Source organism: Chrysemys picta, chromosome 1 (assembly GCF_011386835.1).
Source record: "Chrysemys picta bellii isolate R12L10 chromosome 1, ASM1138683v2, whole genome shotgun sequence".
In the NCBI taxonomy this organism is placed as follows: Eukaryota; Metazoa; Chordata; order Testudines; family Emydidae; genus Chrysemys; species Chrysemys picta.
In genome coordinates, this window is record NC_088791.1 from 126,186,168 (window position 1) to 126,208,963 (window position 22,796).

The window sequence follows — 22,796 nt, forward strand, 5'->3', positions numbered from 1 at the left end:
TGTTTTTATTATCCATTACTTCCCAACTAGTTCTCAGGGCATAAGTGTTCTGTCCTTACAGCTACAGCATCCAGCTGTTCTGAGTGGTATATTTTTGCCTTTGTAGTTCATCATTTTTAAAAGGTAGGGAAGTATACATTTGTAGGCAATGTTATGAATTTTATCCTTACATGTGTGCAGAGGTAACAAATAGGTTATTTTGATAGCTACATCTTTTTTCTAAGACTAAAAGTGCCACTATTTTATTTTCTATGGATTTTTTTTTTTTATTGTGAGAGTTCAGGGAGAAGGTCATGATATTTAAACAAAACCAAACACACATGCATACCCGTACAAACCCAGGCCCAGCCATGAGTGTAATCATTTTTCATGTTTTTTAAATGCATTTTTGTTACAAAGCCATGTTAAAAGGCAAAATGAAACAAAACAAAAAAAAAACCCCACAATCCTAATATGTTCCTGTTTAAAGGGTAATCTGATAGATCTTGGAAAATTGTGCAATGGAAAATAAAACAAATTATTTAGAAAGAGTATTTTCTGCACAGTTATTAGTTATTTGCACATAAATCTGATTGGAATCAATACCTTATATACTCTGTTTTCCCATATGTATTTCGGGTAGAGGTCAAGTTATATGAAATACATAGGTGTTCAGAATGCAAAATGTTGTTGTTGAAACACCCAAAAAGTGGAGTTAATAATGTTCCTCTTCGAGTGATGGTCCCTATTGTATGCCACTGAGGGGTACGCATGCACACCATGCATCCAAAGTTGGAGAATTTGAAAGTAATGTCCGTTGGTCCATGCATGTGCCCTGCCTCACCTTGTGCTTCCGTCCGAGGCGATAAAGGGCGGGGCGGATCCATCCACCAGGCATACAGACCCGATGGTAGAATAAGAACTTTTTAGCTTGATCCCAGCGGTTCTGCCAGGACGAGCAGGGCTCCTCTCTTCCTCTCCTGACAACACGGTGGCTGCATCAGTCAGATCAATTCTCTGCCAGATCAATTCAGACAATTGCAGGAGTTAAGGAGAGTCGAGGGGAAACTCCAGATCTCTGCAGAAGAGATCCAAGATTCCCAGCACAAGCGTCTGGATATCCTTCGCCAGTGAAAATAGCATTGCTGATTAGCAAAGCCATACTGGAAGCTGCCAGAACAGTATGGCACACCCCAGCCACCTGCACAGCTACTCCCAAAGGACTGAAAAAATGCTACTGTGTTCCTGCCAAAGATTCCAAATTTCTTTTCTCACCCCCACCCCCAAATTCCCTTGTAGTCCAGGCTACTACAGAAAGATCTAAACAACAACACCCTCAATCTACAGCTAAAGAAGGGAAGTGCTTAGATCTTCTGGGTTGTAAAGTATTCTCATCTTCCAGCTTGCAATTGAGAATCGCAAACTATCAGGCATTGTCAGCCAAATATGATTTCCTGAATTACAGCAAATTCAAGGAAGTGGGACAGAAGGAGATAGGGGAGACTATCACTGAGTTGCAGCAGGCAGGGGTCATTAAGCCAGTGGTATTTCTTTGTAACAGCCCGGTGTGGCGGGTCTGGATGGATGACAGTAGACTACCGGGCCCTGAACAGGGAGGTGCCCCCACGGCCGCTATTCCTGATGTTGTGATTTTAATTGAGGCCATCGGGCGGACCGAGGGGGAATGGTATGCCATTATTGATCTGGCCAACGCCTTTTTCTCAGTTCCCATTGCTGAAGAGGCACGAGCCCAATTTGCCTTCACCTGGGGCAGGCGCCAGTACACTTTCACTCGATTACCACAGAGATCTGTCCACAGTTCCACGTTGTGCCATGGGTTGGTGGCGGATGACCTCCAGATGTTTACCCCCGAAGAATCAGTGATTATTCACCACTATATTGATGATTTGATGATTCAGGGCATGGACCATAATCATAGAATATTAAGGTTGGAAAGGACTTCAGGAGGTCATCTAGTCCAACCCCCTGCTCAAAGCAGGACCAATCCCCAGACAGATTTTTGCCCCAGATCCCTAAATGGGTCCCTCAAGGATTGAACTCACAACCCTGGGTTTAGCAGGCCAATGCTCAAACCACTGAGCTTGGAGTGAACCTTGCAGGCGCTCACCACTCACATGCAGGCCAGGGGGGGGGTTGTTAATCCCAACAAAGTACAGCCCACCAGCCGATGCGTGAAATTCCTTGGGATCATGTGGCATGGGGCGCAGTGTCACATCCCTCATTCTGTTGTAGACCAAATTGCCCAGCTTTCAGCCAAGGTTGAGGCGCAGCGAGTGATCGAGTTGTTTGGTTACTGGCGTAACCACATCCCACACCTCGCTTTGCTTTTAAAGCCCCTTTATAATGTCACTAGGAAAAAAGACCCCATTCGATTGGGGCAAATCCCAGCAGTGTGCATTTGAGGAGGCTAAAGCTGCCATCCAGATCGCAATGCCCTTGGGCCCCTATGATCCTCATAGCCCCTTTCACCTGGAGGTGTCCGTGCTGGAGGATTACGCCTCTTGGAGTCTGTGGCAAAAATTGTTGGGTGCCCGCAATAAGAGTCCCCTCAGATTTTGGTCTTGTAAACTCCCTGAAGTGGCCAGCCAGTATACTCTGTTCGAAAAGCAGCTTTTGGTTTGCTATTGGGCCTGGATTGAAACTGAGCGCCTGACTGAGGGGCAGACTGTGGGTTTTACAGCCCAAAATCCCCATTATGAATTGGATTTTGGAACCCAACACTGGAAATCGAGTGGGGAGGGCACAACAGAGCTCTATTGTGAAGTGGAAGTGGTATATTAATGACCGTGCCGGCGCAGGACCCCATGGTACTAATAAGCTTCATGAACAGTTGGTGCAGCCCCAGGAGGAGGACGAGGCGGCCGCCCCCCCACTGCAGTCCAGCCCCCGCCTGAAGCCCCCACTGTGCAATGGGGTGCCTCATTTGATAGTTTGAGCGCTGCAAGCGGCCCAACGCCTGGTTTACTGATGGCTTGGCCAGGTATGTTTGTAATATGCAGCGCTAGAGAGCTGTTGCCTTAAATCCTGTTCGCCAGTTGTACGAGACTGCCGAATGACAGGGAGCCTCCAGCCAATATGCTGAGCTTTATGCTGTGCTGCTGGCGGTGAGGTGGGCGTTTGCCCTTGGGGACCCTGAGGTATGCCTGTACACTGACTCTTGGACAGGGGCTCAGGGACTGGCCACCTGGATGGGCCACTCGAGAGCCCAGGATTGGACCGTCCACGGCAAGCCTGTGTGAGGCGCCCCTATTTGGCAGGAATTGTATTCCTCTGCGCAGGACCTTTTGATTTATGTGTTTCATGTAGATGCCCACCAGAATCGTACCCAGAAGCATCGTTGGAATGCTGCCACGGACCAACTGGCCCACATAGCCGAGTGTACAGTGGCCCCTGCCAATGAGAGGGAGGCTCTTTCCCTCTTGGCTTCCTGGATACACACGCACTCAGGGCACTTGGGCCAGGAGGGGGCGTACCATTGGGCACAGGCCCAAGGTATCCCCACCTCACATGTAGCCCTAAAAACAGCTAAAGCTGTTTGTAAGATTTGCCAGATTGTTAAGCCCTTACAGGTGGAAGCCGGCTCCCCTGGACAGGTGCCACGGGGAGACCAGCCTGCTCAAATTTGGCAAGTCGATTATGTTTCCCACCGTAGTCAATATGGCCACCGGCTATGGAGAGGTCTGGCCGGCATCCCATGCTGACCAGTGGAATACAATCACCTGCGGGTATTTGCGACGGAGTGCTGCCAACGACACGTGGGTTTACGACAGTGGCCGGGGTGGTGTGTGTGTGTGTTGTCGTTTCACGCGGTAGTCTGGGAAGACGGGGAGTGCAGTGAGCCCCCGGTGGAGCACTGCCGCTGCAACGTCACCCATGTAGTTGACCGCACCATAGGTGTGGTGTACTGGAGCACCACGAGAGATGCTTACGAGCAGTGGCTTGAATTCAGACCCTGGAATGTTTCTCTGGAGCTCGGGGTTACCTTTGCTGAGTTGGAATATTTTTTGCAGCAATACCCTATGGTTTCTCAGGTGCTGGTAGAGCGTGGCGCAGCACTCACATGAACCCAGGTAAGAATGTTGTATGATCATGGCTCCCATGTCCGGATAGCGAAGGCTGAGTCGGAGCTAACTGTTCATCATTGGTGGGATGTATTTAAGGGGTGGTCCCCTAAGGCCACGGCTGCCCTAAATTTAATGTTACATCCCACTGTTGTTGTTTTTGTAGTGATGGGGGGGCTGCTCTGTATTGTGGGTTGCCCTCTGTTCTTCTGTTCGACGGATGGCACAGTGGGTGTGAGTGTTCATGGCATACCATGAAGCTGTGTATGGCCCCCCCATCAGCATAGCTCTGCCAGGAAACAAGGGGTGGAGTGTTGGGGCTGACCGCAAGTTACCTTGGCCTGTTATAGGATGGTCCGGGTGGAGCTAGTAGTGAACTGGCTTTGATCGGCCGGCCTGGCTTGCAGCCACTCCGACTGGATAAACAGGTGAAGAGATAAGCAGGGCCCAAGAGTGTTAAGTGTGGGAATAGAAAGCAGTAGTGTTTCTTGCCAGAGCCTGTTTGTGGATGTATACACCCCCTGAGAAAGAGATGATGATAAAAACGGCTATGAGAATTGCTTCAGACGAACCGTCTCACCTGCGGACCTTGGCCTTGTGGGTGCCCAGGAATCCCCACACTGGAGCAGCGCCTGCTACGAGCCCTCAAGGACAAGGTGATGTTACCAAGCCAAGTGGAAACACTTCTCATCTTGGGCTCAACACAAAGGAGTCTTACCAGAATCAGTGGGGATCCCCCTCATCCTAGACTACAGTCTCTCCTTAAAGTCATCAGGTCTTGCCCTCAGTTCTTTGAGAGTCCACCTGGCCGCAGTTAGCGAGTTCAACCCTCCAGTGGAAGGTTACTCTGTCATTATGCATCTGCTTACCACTAGGTTTTGGAAAGGCCTCATCAGAACCTTCCCACCTGTCCAAATGATCACACTCCAGTGGGACCTGAATCTAGTTTCTCTGTTAACAATGCCATCCTTTGAGCTGTTAGCTTCATGCTCCATATCCCTCCTTTCTATGAATGTTGTCTTCCTGGTTGCAATTACTTCTGTGAGATGGGTCGGCAAACTCAAGGCTCTGATGACAGACCTGCCTTTCATGGTGTTCCACAAGGATTAAGTCTCTTTACGTCTACATCTCAAATTTGTACCAAAGGTGGTCTCCCAGTTTCACATCAATCAAACCATCTACTTACCTGTTTTCTTTCCGAAACCACATGCTTCTGCAGAGGAATGTCAACTCCATTCCCTTGATGTATGGTGAGCTCTTGCTTTCTACCTACAGAGAGCAAAGCCAATCAGGAAGTTTCCTTGACTACTGGTGGCAGTAGCAGAGAGACTCAAGGGGCAAGCCATCTCCACCCAAAGAATTCCAAATGGATTTCTGTTGCTTTAAACTCTGCTACCAACTATCAGGCCTACCTCCTACAGGGGTGCAGGCTTACTCCTCAAGAGCTCAGGCTTGAACCACAGCCTCCCTTCAGGACATTCCACTTGTAGACCTATCTAGAGCAGTCATGTGGAGTTCGGTGCACACCTTTTGCAGCACACTACACCTAAGTGCAGGACTTAGCAACGGACACCTCCTTTGACACGACAGTTCTCCTTACAACCATTCCATCCTTATCCTCGCACCCTTTTCCAACTTAGGTACTGTTTGTCAATCACCCTCAGTGGAATAGTCACTTGACCATCACTCAAAGAAGAAAAGGAGGTAACTTACCTGTAACTGGAGGTTCCTCAAGAGGTGTGGGTCCCTATCTGTATTCCACTTCCTGCCCACCTTCCCCTCTGCTGCAGATTGGTCAATTCAGATTACAGAAGGAACTGAAGATGCAGTCTGTCCACCCTGCCCTTTATTGCCTCGGACAGAAGCACAAGACAAACCAATGGACACTACTTTCAAATTCTCCAACTCTGGACGCCTGGTGTACATGTGTAACCCTCAGTGGGATACAGATAGGGACCACACATATCAAAGAACCTCCAGTTCTAGGCAAGTAACCTCCTCTTCTTGATAATATTACTAACTTCATCTTAGTATAACTTGTATGATAAAGAAACAGCTGACAAACAGTGAGTGATATGCTTTGGGAGAGCAATAATGTGTCTCTTGAAATATCAGCCTTTCTTAATTTAAGCCATCAGGTCACTTGCATGTTAGTATATCAATTATAATTTTACTCTAGTATCTTTCTCAGAATCATTCTTTTGAACAGTATTGAAATATTAATGGCTGTAACTTTGCATTCAGCTCACAATGTGTTTGATCTAGGTATTTGTTTTCCCACACCAAGGCCTGTGCATGCTTGGGATCATCTCTTTTTAAGTATCACACTGGTTTTTGGTGAAATGTCATGTCATGTCCATGTACAGTAAAGGGCCATATCTACCTTTCACTGAAAAGAGTCCAGTCCAGTGTCCACACAAGTAAATGGAAAGACTCCTATTGATTTCACTGCATTTTGCATCAGGCCCTTAGTGCTTTTCTTAGCCTGTCTAACCCACTGTGTCCCCCAATGCATTTAAGATTTCAGACAGTGATTTTTCTGTCTGAAAGAGCTTACGATCCAAGTATAAAACAAGATATGACAGACAGACAGGGGAAGCGTAAGGAAACAGTGAGACAACATTGGTTGTTATGACAAGCAGTGATCACAGCATAAGAACTGCCTAACCATTGTCAAGTTTTTGTGGGCATCGTAGCCAAGAAGAACTTAAAGGAAGGCAATGAAAGAGCTTTGCTGCAGATGTTTATGGGGAGCTCCTCCCATGTATGCAGCCCAGCATAGGAGAAAGTATGAAGGTGCTTCTTTGAAAAAGTAATAAATGAGTGAGTGAAGAAAGCTGGCATCATTGTGAGGATGGAGGGTGGATCTCAATTTCACAATATTGTATGCGAGATAGAAGAAGGTTTTTTAGTAGTTGATTTTATAAATTCTTGCTTACTGCTTTAGAATTACAGAAAGATGAGGCAGAACATGCAATAATGGAAAAGCGAAAGACCTCCTTCACACCAGCAGCATGTGAAGACACTGAACTAAGCATTGATCATCCATACTACGATGTTGCGAGGCATGGCATTGTGCAGCTAGCAGGTATATTTATAAAAATTAAAATGCATGACATTTCCTAGATTTAGCAGATGTTACTCTGCACCTTAGTATATTGTTTCATATTACACTATTTAAAGTGATACATGGGAATAGTGTAGACGCTTTGGACCCCGATCCAGAAAAGAATGTAAACATATGCTTAACTTCAGACATGTTGCTAGAGTTTAAGTACACGCTTCAGTGCTTTGCCAGTTCAGGACCATCAGCCACAAATTCAGGTTTGGTTTTGTTTAAAAACAAATGTACAAGACCTAAATATGAATAGATGTATTTGTTTATAGTCAGTGAAAAGTTGTTTTGTTTTTCATTTCCTGTATGTTCTGAAGCCAGACACATGATCATTCTGCTAGCCCACAAGAAACAGAAAAAAACAACTGAGCAGTCTAAAATGTTAGTCTAAAATGAATGAAATGCAAAATGTAAACTATCAGTGTAAATGGTGAAAATGTACATTTATCACCTGACTTTCAAAGGGGAAGTCACTGGGAGCTGCAGGTACTTCACACCTTTGAAAATCAGGTCATTAGATTTTAAAAAATTCCGGTTTTAATAACATATAGCATTTTATTAGTGACAGGTAAGCACATCTTTAAAATGTTTATCTTGATAGTGTCCCTTGTGGGTTTTTTTCCTTTGATTTGTTTTTGGCACTATTTTAACTTGCAACACAACAGTAATGCGTAAGCCTGAGCTTATGAGTAACCTTGACATTTTTGCACCTCAACTACAAAGCCTGGCATTTTTTTTACAGAATGAAATAATAACTAATAGTATTTCCCACTTGTCACCCTGATGAATTCCAAAATTCTTTACAAACTTAAAGCACGTTTTTTGCACCTTTTACTTGCATAGGGCTAGGTCATGAATTTCCTGAATAAGGATGAATTTAAGCATATCCTTAAATGCTTTCCTGAATCTAGGCCATAGATGGCAGTCTGAGTCATTAGTACTTGATCAGTTGATTTACACTGGAGACCTTGAAGTATTAGATGAGCCAATTCACTCTGATATGGCCAGACCCAGAGATGTCTGGGTTGACACACTTGAAGTAGATGGGAATATCACCATTGACTTCTATGGGGCCATGATGTTACCCATAATATCTGTTGAAGATATATGTATATTTTCAGGTAAAACTAATTTACCTCAGCTTCACCACAAACTTGATACACAAAGTAAGAGTTAAACCCATGGCTAAGAGAGTACAAGATTCAAACTCTATTAGGGTTGCCAACTTTCTAATTGCACAAACCTGAACACCCTTGCCACACCTCCCGCCCTCCCCTTCCTGAGGCCCCACCCTCCTTCCGTTGCTCGCCCTTCCCCCACCCTCACTCACTTCCACTGGGCTGGGGCAGGGGGTTGGGGTGCAGGAGGGAGTGAGGGCTTTGGCTGGAGGGGGGGCAGGCTCTGGAGTGGGGCCAGGGATGAGAGGTTTGGGATGCAGGAGGGAGCTCTGGGGTAGGATTGAGGATGAGGGGATTGGGATGTAGGAGGGGGCTCAGGGCTGGGGCCGGGGGTTGGGATGTGGGCTCTGGGAGGGAGTTTGGGTGCAGGAGGGAGTTGCGACCTAGGGCAGCTGGGCGTCGCTTACCTTGGGCAGCTCCCAGAAGCAGCCAGCATGTCCTGCTCCTAGGCAGAGGGGCCAGGTGGTTCTGCATGCTGCCCGTGCCTGCAGGCACTGCCACCACAACTCCTATTCACCATGTTCCCAGCCAATGGGAGCTACTGAGTCAGCGCTCGGGGCAGGGGCAGCACACGGAGACCCCTGGCCTCCCCTGTGCCTAGGAGCTGGACATGCCAGACCCTTCCAGGAGCTGCGCAGAGCCAGGGCAGGTAGGGAGCTTGCGTTGGCCCCGCTGCGCCACCAACCGGACTTTGGTGGTCTATTAAAATCTCCTGGATTGCTTTCAATAGCCACCAGGAGATCAAGGCTGATTCTGGTAGAATCCCGGCCAATCCAGGATGGTTGGCAACCCTAAACTCTATTGACTGAGCAAGATACTAGTCTGACAGAACAAAAGTACTTTAGGATGTTTGTGTCAGGAGCTTGTCCCCTGACCACTCCTCTGGTTCTGCTGTCTGATTCTGCTTAGGCCACTAGGCCAGACTCCTGTTCACATCACTAGGTCACACCACCCACACCCTGGTGTATGACAGAGAAAAATACCAAGACATCAAAGCTCTGCATGAAGTCCCTGAAACTAAATTAACAAAGAAGTGTGAATGAGCTGGCGAACCTTTGAAATAGAAAAGAAATTTAGAAACTCAAATAGAGACGTTAACAGAGACTTTGAAAATATCAAGGTCATTATAATGTCCCTCCAGCAACCTCTACCACCTGCTTCGTTACACATCGTTATAGGATAATACTTCAGTAAATAAAAGGGATCATCTTTTATATTCAGCTTTAGCGGATCTGCCAGAAAATTGTCCATGAAGGCAATGCTTTTCCCCCCGCTGTTATACCTAGCACCTGAATGTTGTGGGCCTGGATTTGAGAGTCTGAACTTTTCCTTCTAGCAATACATTATACTTCCAGTCTCTTGTTGTAAAAGAGGTTTTCTCTTATGTTTGTGTACCTGATCTTCCCTGTACTCAAAGCCCCAATGGAACTCATTGACCCTTGTCATTTGTCCACTGTAGCTGCTATTAATTCTAACAGATCCCGCAGTGTTTATCCTTCCTGGAGGATATCATAGAAATGTAGGATTGGAAAGGACCTCGATAAGTCATCTAGTCCATCCTCTGCACTGAGGCAGGACTAAGTATTTTCTAGACCATGTTAATCATGGCTTATAAGCACAGTGCCTGATGCGCAGCTAAACCCTCTGAAAGATGCAGTTTGAAAATTTCTTCTGTGATTTGCTTCTTATTTTTTATTTGCATGGCAATCTTAGTGATTTCTCCTGAATGAGGAAATTGGCATGAGAGGAAATTAGCTGTTGAACAAAATATCTAAATAGCATGTAAGCAAACAGAAAATATGTCCTTCATATTCTGAGCCAGGTTCTGCCCCTTGAGTAGGAGGAGTTTAAATGGTGGGGAAATTCAAAAGGGGCCAAAATTTTTGGAATAAGTAATATATATACTCTTCTTCTTGAGCCAACTCCTTTTAAAAAAATCATGCTTTCACTGATGGTGAGCTACAGGAAAAGAGAATACAAAGTGGATAAAGAATGTTAAGTAGCCTTTCTATTCAATAACAGTCTCACCTGACTTATATTTATTTGTGGATGTTCACCTCAGTCTTGTGACATATCAGGGGAGGAGCATTTGCTGCAAGATTTCTCTGGAGTGAGAATCAGCATGGTTTTAAAAAGTACTCATTTGCAGCTTCCTTGTTTCATTTTAGAGCTCCCTTCTTAAGCATGTTTGCTCAAACTGAAATCAAAAGCCTATATATATATATATATATCCCTGGCTTAACTCCATCGAAGCAAATAGAAGTACTCCAGGGATGCATCTGGTTAAAATGTTTACTTCTGTACAAATGATTTTCTTAATGTGGCGGCCTTGGTAGTGAAAAATAGCTGCTTTAAGATCAGAAAGCCGTGGTTTTAGCTGGCATGTCAGTCAGGAGTAACATGCCGGAGCTTGGGAACCACACTGAACAATTTAAATGCAAAACCCGAGTGCATTCCAATAGCCAGCAGCTGCACATCAGAATCTTTGTTTAATATTTAAAAATCATAAAATTCTAGGGGAGAATCAAATAAGTAAAGATAAAGGAGGCGGTGGGGAGGGGAAATGCTTCAATTCAGCAGAGAGACTTCCCTACTCCCTCTTTTAACTGGTAGCAAATCAAATTCGTATGCTGGCTGGATTTAAAGCAACTCAGAAAGGGATAGTCTTTTCAAATCTCCTTCCCCTCTGGGAAAAGGTCAGTTCCTTTTGAAAAAAAAAAATCATTTAAAAAAAAATTATTTGTACCTAGTTTATTATACATTTTAATCATCTCTCAAATAAAACAAATGATAATTTCAGTGTTTGGAGTGGCTTAGTTAAAGTAACTCTGCAAGCTGTTCATTCCATTCTAATTTTGTGGTTGAAAGACAATGGAATATATTATAAATGGATAAGGAATGAGAGGACAGAATTTAAGTGAAGATTCTGTGCAATAATTGTTCTGGCTTTTACTTTGATTCTATTTTCCACAATAATTTTTTTAAATGCAAAAAATAGCCTTTCATTATGTTTTAATAACAATCGAATATTCCTCCCATAAATTAAAATAATTTATACCTGCTTACCATAACAATAGCTTTGACAAGATCCAAAAGATTCTTTGGAGTCTATTTCACACTGTATAAATAAGAACAAAGTTAATCCAATTTCCACTGTCAAACAAAAGTGTGGTGGATTTTTTAAAGACTTCTAGCTGTAATAATTGTTCAGACTGAAATTGGGATGTTTACTCAGATTGACTTGTCTCATTAATGCTGATATGCAGTTGGCTATTTTACATATATGTCAGCTTGAAACATGCAAATTATTCTGCTGGTCTGGTGATGTACCCATTTGTAAGCACATGAACATTTTTGGAATCCCACAGAAGTAAAGGCTGTTGCAGTACTGATTGTTTTTACTTTAATTTGATTAGAAATAAAATATAAAAGCTACATAATACATCAAGCTCTTTCCCTTATTTTCCTCTGACTGCCAGAAGCTGAGATTGGATGACAGGGGATGGATCACTTGATAATTGCCCTGTTCTGTTCATTCCCTCTGAAGCGTCTGGCACTGGCCGCTGTCGGAAGATAGAATACTGGGCTAGATGAACCATTGGCCTGACCCAGTGTGGCTGTTTTTATGTTCCATTATCCCCTCACAGTATGGCCTCTGATTATTTCTTGCATGATTCTGTGCAGTATTTTTGCATGTGTGCTGATTTTGTGTGTTTCTAGAAGAATTTCTGATATCTGCTGTCTTAATACTTAGATATGTGCTTTTGTCCTCTTAGCTGTTAGGCTATAGCTGGTAATTTGAGTTGACTTTGTCTTGGTTTTAAATGTGCATGTTCACTTGCTCCTACCCCTTTTCCTCTTAAAATGATTGTTATAATAATGTCTCCTCTATACATTTCTCTTTTCCAGTCATTTCAATCGAAAACCACAAAATACAACATTCACATAGCCCATACAAGAAATAAATGTTTCGTATCGGTCTTTTGGCTATCAGACTCTACATACTATATTTGTTTTTTAGAAATCAAAACAGAAAGTATTGCACAATAGGAAGGTCTAAAGTCTTAGGGTATGTGTTGACTGTGTGTTTGCTCAAATTCAACAAGAGAACAAGGGTCTGCTTATAATCTCTTTTACTTTATGATACCCTAAGAACACAGGAATCTCTATGTAAAAGAAAATGAAGCTGAGCTTGAGTGTCAAAGTTCAGATCTGAATGTGAACTCTTTCAGAATTTGGGAGTGTTCAGATCTGAGGATCTGGTCTAGGCACATCTCCAGAACAGACCAGTGGTCTTTCTAATCTGGTATCGTGTGTGATGCCGGTAAATCAGATACCAGGTCTTGCCAAGTCTGTAGGCATCCTCTGAGCACTGACAAATTCATAGCTGGAAACTAGACCTGTTCAATTATATGTTAATATAGTTGAACGATGGGTGTTAGACTTGTAAGGATGTGTTTGGACTCTATAAAATGCTTGTAAATTGATGCATGCATTAATCTTATTTGTAATGTCTGTATTCCATGCTACAAGGTAAAATATGTTTGTTTTAGAATTGTAAAAACGCCTGCTTTGAACTTGTGAACTCAGATGGGAAGAGAGACTTCCCCCCACCCATCCAGAAGGAGTATCAAAAATAAAGTGGTCCATTATAGGACAAAAGCTTTGTTTGTTGCCCCATCTACCCATGGAGATATACGTGCAGAAGGCTTCATCCTATCTTTCTGAATGCTGGAAGAGGAAAATAAAAATAGCTTTCTTGCACTCTCACAAGGGCTGGAGTTAAGAAACAAAAAGCTGAGGGCTCCAGGGTCACCCTGGATTAAGGCCTAAAAAGACATTCAATGCTGACAGATTACTGTATCTCTGTCACCAGTCATCACAGACTGGAACTCATTTGTGTATATATGCTTGCTTGATTTCACCTGTAAATAGCTGTCATTTCTTTTTTCTAGTCAATAAACCTTTAGTTAGTTTATTACAGCATTGGATACAAGTGGTATCTTTGGTGTGAGATCAGGGTAAGCGACTGGTCTCTTAGGACTGGAAGCAGCCTGAATATTTTGTGATTTTTGGTGTCTGTGACCATTTATCACTAAATCCAGCTTGCCTGGGTGGCAAGATAGACTGGAGAGCCCAAGGGGACTGACTGTGACTCCATGGTAAAATTGCTACAGCGATCTGGGAGTTCACATTTGTTACAGGGTTGGTGAAATCGAATTATAGAACATATCAGTTTGGTGTGTCTGCCCTGCTTTTTGACAGTCCGCCATGAGGTTGGCACACTTGGTCGTGAGCCACTCCAGTAAGTCTGACACTGTTTTTCCACCAGTAGTTCATTAATTGTTTCAGAGGAAGGTGTAAAATCTCACACTTGAACAATATAGGCACAAGGTATATATGTTCCATTGAACCAGCCTTGTATTTCTTTGCTCTTTAATCTGCATTTTCTTGGAAGCTACTTGTGAAACAGCAAAATATTGACTTTGTATCTCTAAACCTGGTGCTAACCCTCAATACAACACCAGAGCATCTCTGTAATACAGAGGTCCAAATTCATTCCAGGTATAACTCCACTGACTTCAGAATTAAATCTGGGTTTGGCTCACTCTGCTATTTCAACTTCAAGAATGGACCCAGATGAAACTAAACAAACAATTAATTACATCAGAAAGCTAGTGGTGCCTTCTGCTTTTGTTTGACTGAAAGAACAAGATGTTTGCCAAGATTTTAAGAAAACTATATGGAAAATATATTAAATGTGATTGGTGAAGAGAACAAACAAAGGCCCAGATCCAGGAAACCACCTATGCATGCACTTTAATCTGTCCTTATATAAGAAATCACTTGAGCACATGCTTAGGTGCTTTCCGGAATTGAGCTAAAGCCATGATTCCAGATGAGGTCTTTTCACAAAGAACTGGTTTCCAAATAAATTCAGAACGTGACTGGAATTCAGAATAGTGAACACAGTCAGAGAAAGGACTTGTGAAATGAAAGCAGTAACATTTTTTTATAACTGTGAAATAACTATGGAATCTTCAAATCCACGTCCGCCTCAGTGCTCACTGAGTGGATCAAATATGTGTCCTAAATAATAAACAGTTTGCTCCTGCTGTCTAAATTAATTATGCTAAAAAAATAAAAGGTTTAGAACGTCCATGGTAATTGTTGGTGCATGTTAAAAAGCATTACAGTTTCCTAAGGAGTGAACAATTTAAGTGCAAACAACATCCTTAAAATTGTTGGCCAAGCATTTTTGTAATTTTCTTTTACAATCTTTCTTCATCTAAAGATTCCACAGGGTTCACATGGGACTTCCATGGAGTCCCATGTGAGCCCTGTGGAGAGGGGAGAATTTCATTTCTAGTGCTCTTGGCTGGGATTTTCAAAGTTGCCTAAGGGATTCAGACTCACTTCCAACTCCATTCAAATTAATGGAAATTGAGCATTTGAATCTTCTAAGAAGCTTTGAAGATCTCAGCTCATAGTGCTGTAGCTAGGGGGGGAATGTCATATTTTGGCTTTTGATTCACATGTTATGTGTTTTGCAATTTGCTACGCTTGGTGGACAAAAGTTAAAGTTTAGGCTGCTCTAGGTTATCCTGGGAACCCTTTTTGACCTCAGCTACCCAAGTTTCACATAAATAGAAAGGACAACCATCCATACCATCCCTGACACAAATGAGGATTAGTCCCATTACATACAAACATAAGCATGTCCATACTGGGTCAGACCAGTGGTCCGTCTAACCCAGCATCCTGACAGTGACTGGTGTCAGATGCTTCAAAGGGGATGAACAGAAAAGTATCGAATGACCCATCTCCGGTCCCAGCAGTCGGCAGAGGTTTAGGAACACCCAGAGCATGGGGTTGCATCCCTGACCGTCTTGGCTAATAGCCATCGATGGACCTATTTTCCATAAACATATCTAATTCTTTTTTTAACCCAGTTATAGTTTTGGCCTTCACACATCCCCTAGCTATGAACTCCATTGGCTGTGTGTGGTGTGACAAAATATTTCCTTATGGTTGTTTTAAACCTGCTGCCTATTAATTTCATTGGGTTACTCCTGGTTCTTGTGTTATGTGAAGGAATAACACTTCCTTATTTTCTTTCTCCATACCATTCATGATTTTATAGACTTCTATCATATATTCCCCCCCATAGGTTTCTCTTTTCCAAGCAGGACAGTCCCCTTTTAATCTCTCCTCATTCAGAAGCTGTTCCATACCATTAATCATTTTTGTTGCCCTTCTCTGTACCTTTTCAATTTCTAATTTATCTTTTTTGAGATGGGGCAACCGGAACTGCACACAGTATTCAAGGTGTGGCATACCATAGATTTATATATTGGCATTATGATATTTATTGTCTATTTAATCTATTCCTTTCCTAATGGTTCCTAACATTCTGTTACTTTTTTTGACTGCCGCTGCACATTGAGCAGATGTTTTCAGAGAACTATCCACAATGACTCCAAAATCTCTTTCCTGAGTGGTAATAGCTCATTTAGATCCCATCATTTTGTGTGAACAGTTGGAATTATGTTTTCCAATATGCATTACTTTGCATTTTCCAACATTGAACTTCATCTGCCATTTTGTTGCCCAGTCACCCAGTTTTGTGAGAGCTCTCTGTAACTTTTCGCAGACTGCTTTGGACTTAATTATCTTGAGTAATTTTGTATCATCTGCAAGCTTCATTGTTTATCCTTTTTCCCAAATCATTTATGAATATTTTGAACAACATTGGTCCCACTACAGATCCTTGGGGCACCCTGCTATTTACTTCTCTCCATTGTGAAAACTGACCATTTATTCCTATCCTTTGTTTCCTATCTTTTAACCAATTACTGATCCATGAGATGACCTCCCCATTTATGCCAGGACTGCTTACTTGCTTAAGAGCCTTTGGTGTGGGACCTTGTCAAATGCTATCTGAAAGTTCAGGTACACTATATCAGCTGAACTACCCTTGTCCACATGCTTGTTGACATGTTCAGATCATTCTAATAGATTGGTGAGGCATGATTTCCCTTTCCAAAAGCTGTGTTGACTTTTTCCCAACATTATGTTTATCTATGTGTCTGATAATTCTGTTCTTTACTATAGTTTCAACCAATTTGCCTGGTACTGAAGTCAGGTTTACCAGCCTGTAATTGCCAGGATAGCCTCTGGAGTGTTTTTTGTTTGTTTGTTTGTTTGTTTGTTTTTTTAAATTGGTGTCACCTTAGCTATCCTCCAGTCATTTGATACAGAGGCTGATTTAAGTGATAGGTTACATACCACAATAGGTAGTTCTGTAATTTCATATTTGAGTTACGTCAGAACTCTTGGGTGAATATTATTTGGGCCTAGTATCTTATTTCTGTTTAATTTATCAATTTGTTCCAAACCCTCCTCTATTGTCACCTCATCTGGGACAGTTCCTCAGATTTGTCACCTAAAAAGAATGGCTCAGATGTGGGAATCTCCCTCCCATCCTCTGCAGTGAAAACTGATGCAGAGCTTAGCTTCTCGGCAACAACCTTGTGTTCCTTGAGTGTTCCTGTAGCATCTCAATCATCCAATGGCCCCACTGATTGTTTGGCATCCTTACTGCTGTAGATGTACTTAAAAGAAATTGCTAGTTAGTTTTAGTGTCTTGCTAGTTGCTCTTTAAAAAAATGTTTGGCCTGCCTGATTACACTTTAACATTTGACCTGCCAGAGTTTATGCTCCTTTCTATTTTCCTCAGTAGGATTTGACTTACAGTTTGTAAAGGATGTCTTTTTGATTCTAACTGCCTCTTTTACTCTGTTGTTTAGCCATGGTGGCATTTTTTGGTCTTCTTACTGTTTGTTTTTGTTGTTGTTGTTCTAGGCGGCAATACATTAGTCTGAGCCTCTATTATGGTATTTTTAAATAGTTTCCATGCAGCTTGCAGGTACTGTTGTTACCATATCTTTTAATTTCCATTTAACTAGCTTCCTCATTTTTGTGTAGTTCCCCTATTTGAAGTTAAATGCTACTGTGGTGGATTTATTTGGTATTTCCCCCCCAACAAGGATGTTAAATTTAAGTACATTATGGGTGCTGTTACTGAGTGGTTCAGATCTATTCACCTATTGGACTAGATCCTGTGCTCTACTTAGGACTAAATCAAGAATTGCCTTCCCCCTTGTGGGTTCCGGGACTAGCTGCCCTAAGAAATCGTCATTAATAACATCCAAAAAGTTTCTCTCTACATCCCGTCCTGAGGTAACTTGTACCCAGTCAATATGGGGATAATTGACATCCCCCATTATTTTTAGGTTTTCTGATTTTGTAGCCTCCCTAAGCCTTCAACAATCACTGTCACCATCCTGGCCATGTGGTCAGTAGTATATTCCTATTGCTGTACTTTTATTATTCAAGTTTGGTACCATCCTGGTACCATTTGGTACAAACTGGTACCATTATCACTAGGCTTAAATTATTTGGAAATAATAAAAATATGGGAAACTTGTATTGCTGCTATGGCTACCTTCCTAGATTTTGGCCCCATTTCTGATCCCATTGAAGTCAATCGCACAACTCCCATTGACTCTAGCAGGAGCAGAAGCAGGCCCTGTAGCTGTAACTGACATTTTAGAAAACATAATAAAATGATCTTAGTATTTTATATTGCTTAATCAATATAAAAAAAATCCACAAATAATGCTTGACTTTACAAGAATCCCAAGAGTTTATTTGCAAATTGGGATAAGCTACAGCCATTATCAAATATCTTTGATCTGCAACATGCAGTTAGCAATTGCAGTGCCATCCATGATCTTAATTAAAAAGTAAAACAATTAATTTTCCTACCTGCCCTTCCCTGCATCTGCTGGTTGGTGATTTTTTTTTAAATTTTTTAAATTAAAACTTGTATTGGTGATTAAAAGTGCTATGCAATGTACATCTATTGCAGTGCTCAGCATAGACTTGAAATGTGGACAGAAAATCCCAAATTCCTGTGATCTTATATTTTAATTTGCACAAATCTTAATCTGGACTGAACACATTATACGCTCCTTCTCAATGGGGAAGCGTCTTCTGTCAGCACATAATGCACAGGAACAGTTTGGTTTCATAGTATTAAGAGAACTGGCTCAACACAATCTGCTTCAGCTGATAGTTCTGATGCTGTCACAGCCAATAATCTGCTGAGGTCTCTTCCTTTACACTGTTTGCTTTAGGTGCGTCTGCATGATCTTGGGTGATTGATCCAAGGGCAGCACTTAATATCCTCACATGCCACAAGAGGGGAAATCCATTTCAGTCCCTGAAATGACTGAGAGCGCAATTTGGCTTAATGACGTCAGAGACTTATGCCTGAGTGAGAACTATGGGCCAGATTGACAAAGGTATTTAGGCACCTAAAGATGCACCTATCCCCAAGTGGAATTTTGAAAAGTGTGTAAGCAGGTTAGGTGTTTAGTTTCAATGGGCGTTTAGTGCCTAACCCGCTTAGACACTTTTGAAAATCCCATTTGGTATATGTCTGCATCTTTAAGCATGTAAATACCTTTGAAAATCTGCTCCTTATTCTGCAATTGACTCCATGCGGTCAGATTCCTGTCTCTGCACATAGCCCTGTTGAAGTTAATGAAATTCTGCAGGGGAGTAGGGCTCTGCCCATGTAGAGTTAATTGCAGTGTTCTGGCTCCTTAAGGACTTCAATATTGGACCCAAAAATAATAATAATCTTTGCACTTACATAGCACTTTTTCATCTGAAAATCTCCAAGTAATTTATATAGTGATTTTCCTTTCAAATTTTTATAGGCAGGTAAACATACTGAAAATGAACATAGAAACAAAACAAGTATTTAAGAAAAAACTCGAGTTTTTAGCCTTTCTACATCTGGCTATTATCTGGCAGTTTCATGCTAACAGGTAGGAAGCAAGAGAAATCAAGACAGTTAGAAACTCATACTGAGTTCAAACCAATGGGAAAAAGCACTAGAAATTAAACTTAACTTAAAATTGCTGTTTGTGTGCATGTAGCTATATCTATATATATATTCTCAGTGTGATGAGCTTAATTTTAACAGGATACAGGTCTAAATTATGGCCCCGGATCTGAACTGCACTGTACTTTGAGAAGGTCGGGATTCAAACTTCGTGGCACAGTCCTGCCTGCATGACTCATATTTCTTCAGTGAATACAAATGGTCTCCAGAAACTAGAAAACGTGGGCCTCCTCTTTGAGAAATGGTATTCCTTTGCTTTATGTCCCTCTTCCTCTTCTTGAGATGAGTGTTTTCATTACAGACCTCTTGCCCACTGGTAGCTGGAATCTAGTGCTGAGGCCACACTGCTGGCATCACCGTGGGGCTTGTTCCCAGTTCGTTCTGTCCCAGTTCTTCTGGTTTCTTTTCAGGGTATTTAGAAGCTGTAACTCTGAAATGGGAGAAAAGATGGGCAGAAGGAGTGGTTTTACTTGAATATACTCATCTGGAGAAGGAGAATGGCGACAGATGCAAGAAGCACCATTTTTCAAGGAAGGTTGAGCAGGTTTTCCATTTTCATCTGAAATTCCTGGACGCCATCAGTCCATGAAATAAAGAAAAATAAGTTGAGTTAAAACAAAACCACTCTGACCTGAACATACTTCAAAATATATTGATGCATCAAGGGGTATTGTTCAGCTTGCACTTCTTTTTGCATTAATTTCCATACAGAATGAGCATCCTTCTCTTCTAATTTTCTTTTTGTCAATTTAGCAGGAAAATGCAGCCTCCACGGCGTAACTTTTACTTTATTTATGTCTTTTAAATTCTATAAATGTTAAAATAAAGGCCTATCTGTATGCTGTAGGTATCCTTGACACAATATAAAAATACATCCTAAATACAGAAATTTAAGAACCTATCACAAACCCCACTCCTCCTTGAACTCTTCTCCACCCTTACAATTACAATTCCCTGCCACTCCAAACCCCAGTTTTCAAATGTGCAGGGGGAAAACGTGAGGTCATCCGAGTCAAGCTATTTCAGACTGAATGGGGTAGTAAATTCCAAGCTGCAAGGTTTTCATACAGAACATCTGGCCAGCAGTCTCCTCTCAGTCATACCAGTGGAGCTCCAGTTTTGTTTTGGTAAGCCATTAATTTTTAAACAATGGTTGTTTTCTTCAAAATGTTATGATCGAACTAGACTTGTATGGGAAAAAAACAGGAGTTTTTCTGTGCCTCAACATTCCTGTGAAGTTGGTATTATTATTATTATTATTATTATTATTATTATTTATTATTATTATACCCTTAATGCAAATGGAGAAATTGACGCACAGAGTGGGTAATATACTCAAGATCACACAGTTAAATCAGGGCAGAGCTGAGAATAGAATCCAAGTGTCATGAGTCCCAGTCATTTTTTCTGATTGTAAGGTAACTGTGCCTTCTACCAATGAGCAGTGGGGAGGCGGACCAGAGCTCATGAGAGAAGGATTTGCTACAGGCCTGCTAGGTAACTTTGGGCAAGTCACTTCACCTCAGTTTTCCCATCAGTAAAATTGGGATAATAGTAACTACTTCCTTTGTAAAGCTATGGATTATAAACTCTGTATAAGAGGTAGGTGATGGGTATTCTAGCCTTTAGTGCAGGTGATCAAATACAGGCAGGAGTTCAAAAGAAACAATAAGAGACCTTATTACCTTAACTGGAAACCAGGCATAGAGTTCTGTTGTTCATGGAGGTGATCTTATCTGACAAAGAAACTGTTCTACCTGTTTCCAACGTTAGCTAATACTGAATGCCCAAAGGAAGGTGTAGAAACTCCTCATAGTGCACCTACTTCTGCTAATACAGTATCATGTCTGTCTTATGTGCCTGTATTATATGAATGCTATATAATAACATATCTGTCAGACATGAACAAATAGGTCAAATAGTGTCAGGATTTAGGGAAGAAAAGTCTTTTGGTAATGTTTGTAATTTCATGTTTGTTTATCATTAATTTTAATGCTTATTTGTCAGATTTGAATGCCTTTGTAAGTGCTCTGAGAATTTCAGATGAAAGGCACTTAACAAGTCCCCCCAGGAAATAAAACAGTGACCTGTTTTATAAACAGACTACTGATTACCTCAGTGCATGCACCAATTGTTCATTGCCTTCTTCTTTCTGAAGCAGTACGTGAATATTCTATTTAGTATTTTAAACAGGGTTTTTTTTTTTACATGAAAATTCCATTAAATATTAATTTCCCCTCCCCCAACATAATGGGATTGGTTTGAAACAAGGTACTCTGCTGCAGCAGATCTCTGAGGTACGGTAGAATATATACAGGGAAATCCAAACATACGTAGATTATGAAAATGTCCATGTATTGGACAAAAGAAATACACAGTGGTTTTTTTATTTAACAATACAAAACCATTCAGTACAAAAGGAATTGCTTGTCTTATGTTGACTGAAAGTGTGTTAGTACTTAATAGATTGACGACATTATTCATCCATGTAAAATTTGTATGGCTGTGTTGCTAAGACGATCATTAGCTTAGTGCTTCTGCTCTGGATTAGCATCAGTTGCACAAGTTAGAACAGCCTGAGAATAGTCTCAAGCTATATGCTCCTAGTTTTTCAGAAGATTTAAGTATTTATTCACTAATTCATTTTGTTTACCAGTTTCACCCATTTCCTTCTCTTCACTCTTTCTTCCTTTTCTTTGGCTTGCTCATTACCAACCATTTATCAGATGATTGTTTGCAAGAAACTGGTAATGAAGAATACCATTTATTTATTCTGCTTCCACGACATCAAATCCAAACTTTCTTGAGACTTCAGTGGGAATAGGACCAGGACCTAAATGTAATTTACTTCGAAGCTTGAGTTTAGGCAGGGTCATATGTGAATTAGGCCCATTAAAATAATGCAGAGCATCCCAGTTAATTTAAGAGAAATGTCTTCCCATTGTCGCTATATAGCCCCCATTACCATAGTATCTGAGCACCGCACAGTCTTTAATATATTTATCCTCCCAACCCCCTTGTGAGATAGGGCAGTGCTATTACTGCTATAACTGAGGCACAGAGAGACTAAGGGCCACATTTTTAAAGGCATATTGGGTACCTAAAGATGCAGCTAGCACCTAGGCACCTAACTCCCTTTTGAAAGTCCCACTCGGTGCCTATCTGCATCTTAAGAATCTGATTCTAATGGTAAATCTGGACTCTGACTCAGGTCTGACACCTACCATCCACATACACATCAGTCAGGCCAGAAAGATCTCAGGATTTGGGCCTACAGACTCAGCCAGAGGTCTGGGTCCAAGCCCTAGCTAGCTCCACTGTGATGCGGCTCCAAGACCAAGGATTTTGCACTGTAGATGCAGCTCAATTTGGGTTGCCAGATTTGGGTCTGGAGAGTCTGCCAGCACTCTCCTGCAAACCCCCGGCCTGTGTTTCTCAGCCGTTCCATCCCAAAAATTCACACC

The 22,796-nt window shown here is 41.9% G+C and overlaps 1 protein-coding gene across 2 annotated transcripts in view; it reads left to right on the forward strand.

The window, feature by feature from the left end:
• Nucleotides 1-22,796, forward strand: part of ARHGAP8 (Rho GTPase activating protein 8) — a 106,881-nt gene that overhangs the window by 20,881 nt on the left and 63,204 nt on the right. For both annotated transcript variants that reach the window (XM_005299911.4, XM_065583749.1), the window contains exon 3: nucleotides 7,009-7,149. In XM_005299911.4, the coding sequence (XP_005299968.1) occupies nucleotides 7,009-7,149 (141 nt within the window). The remainder of the gene's footprint in view (nucleotides 1-7,008; nucleotides 7,150-22,796) is intronic.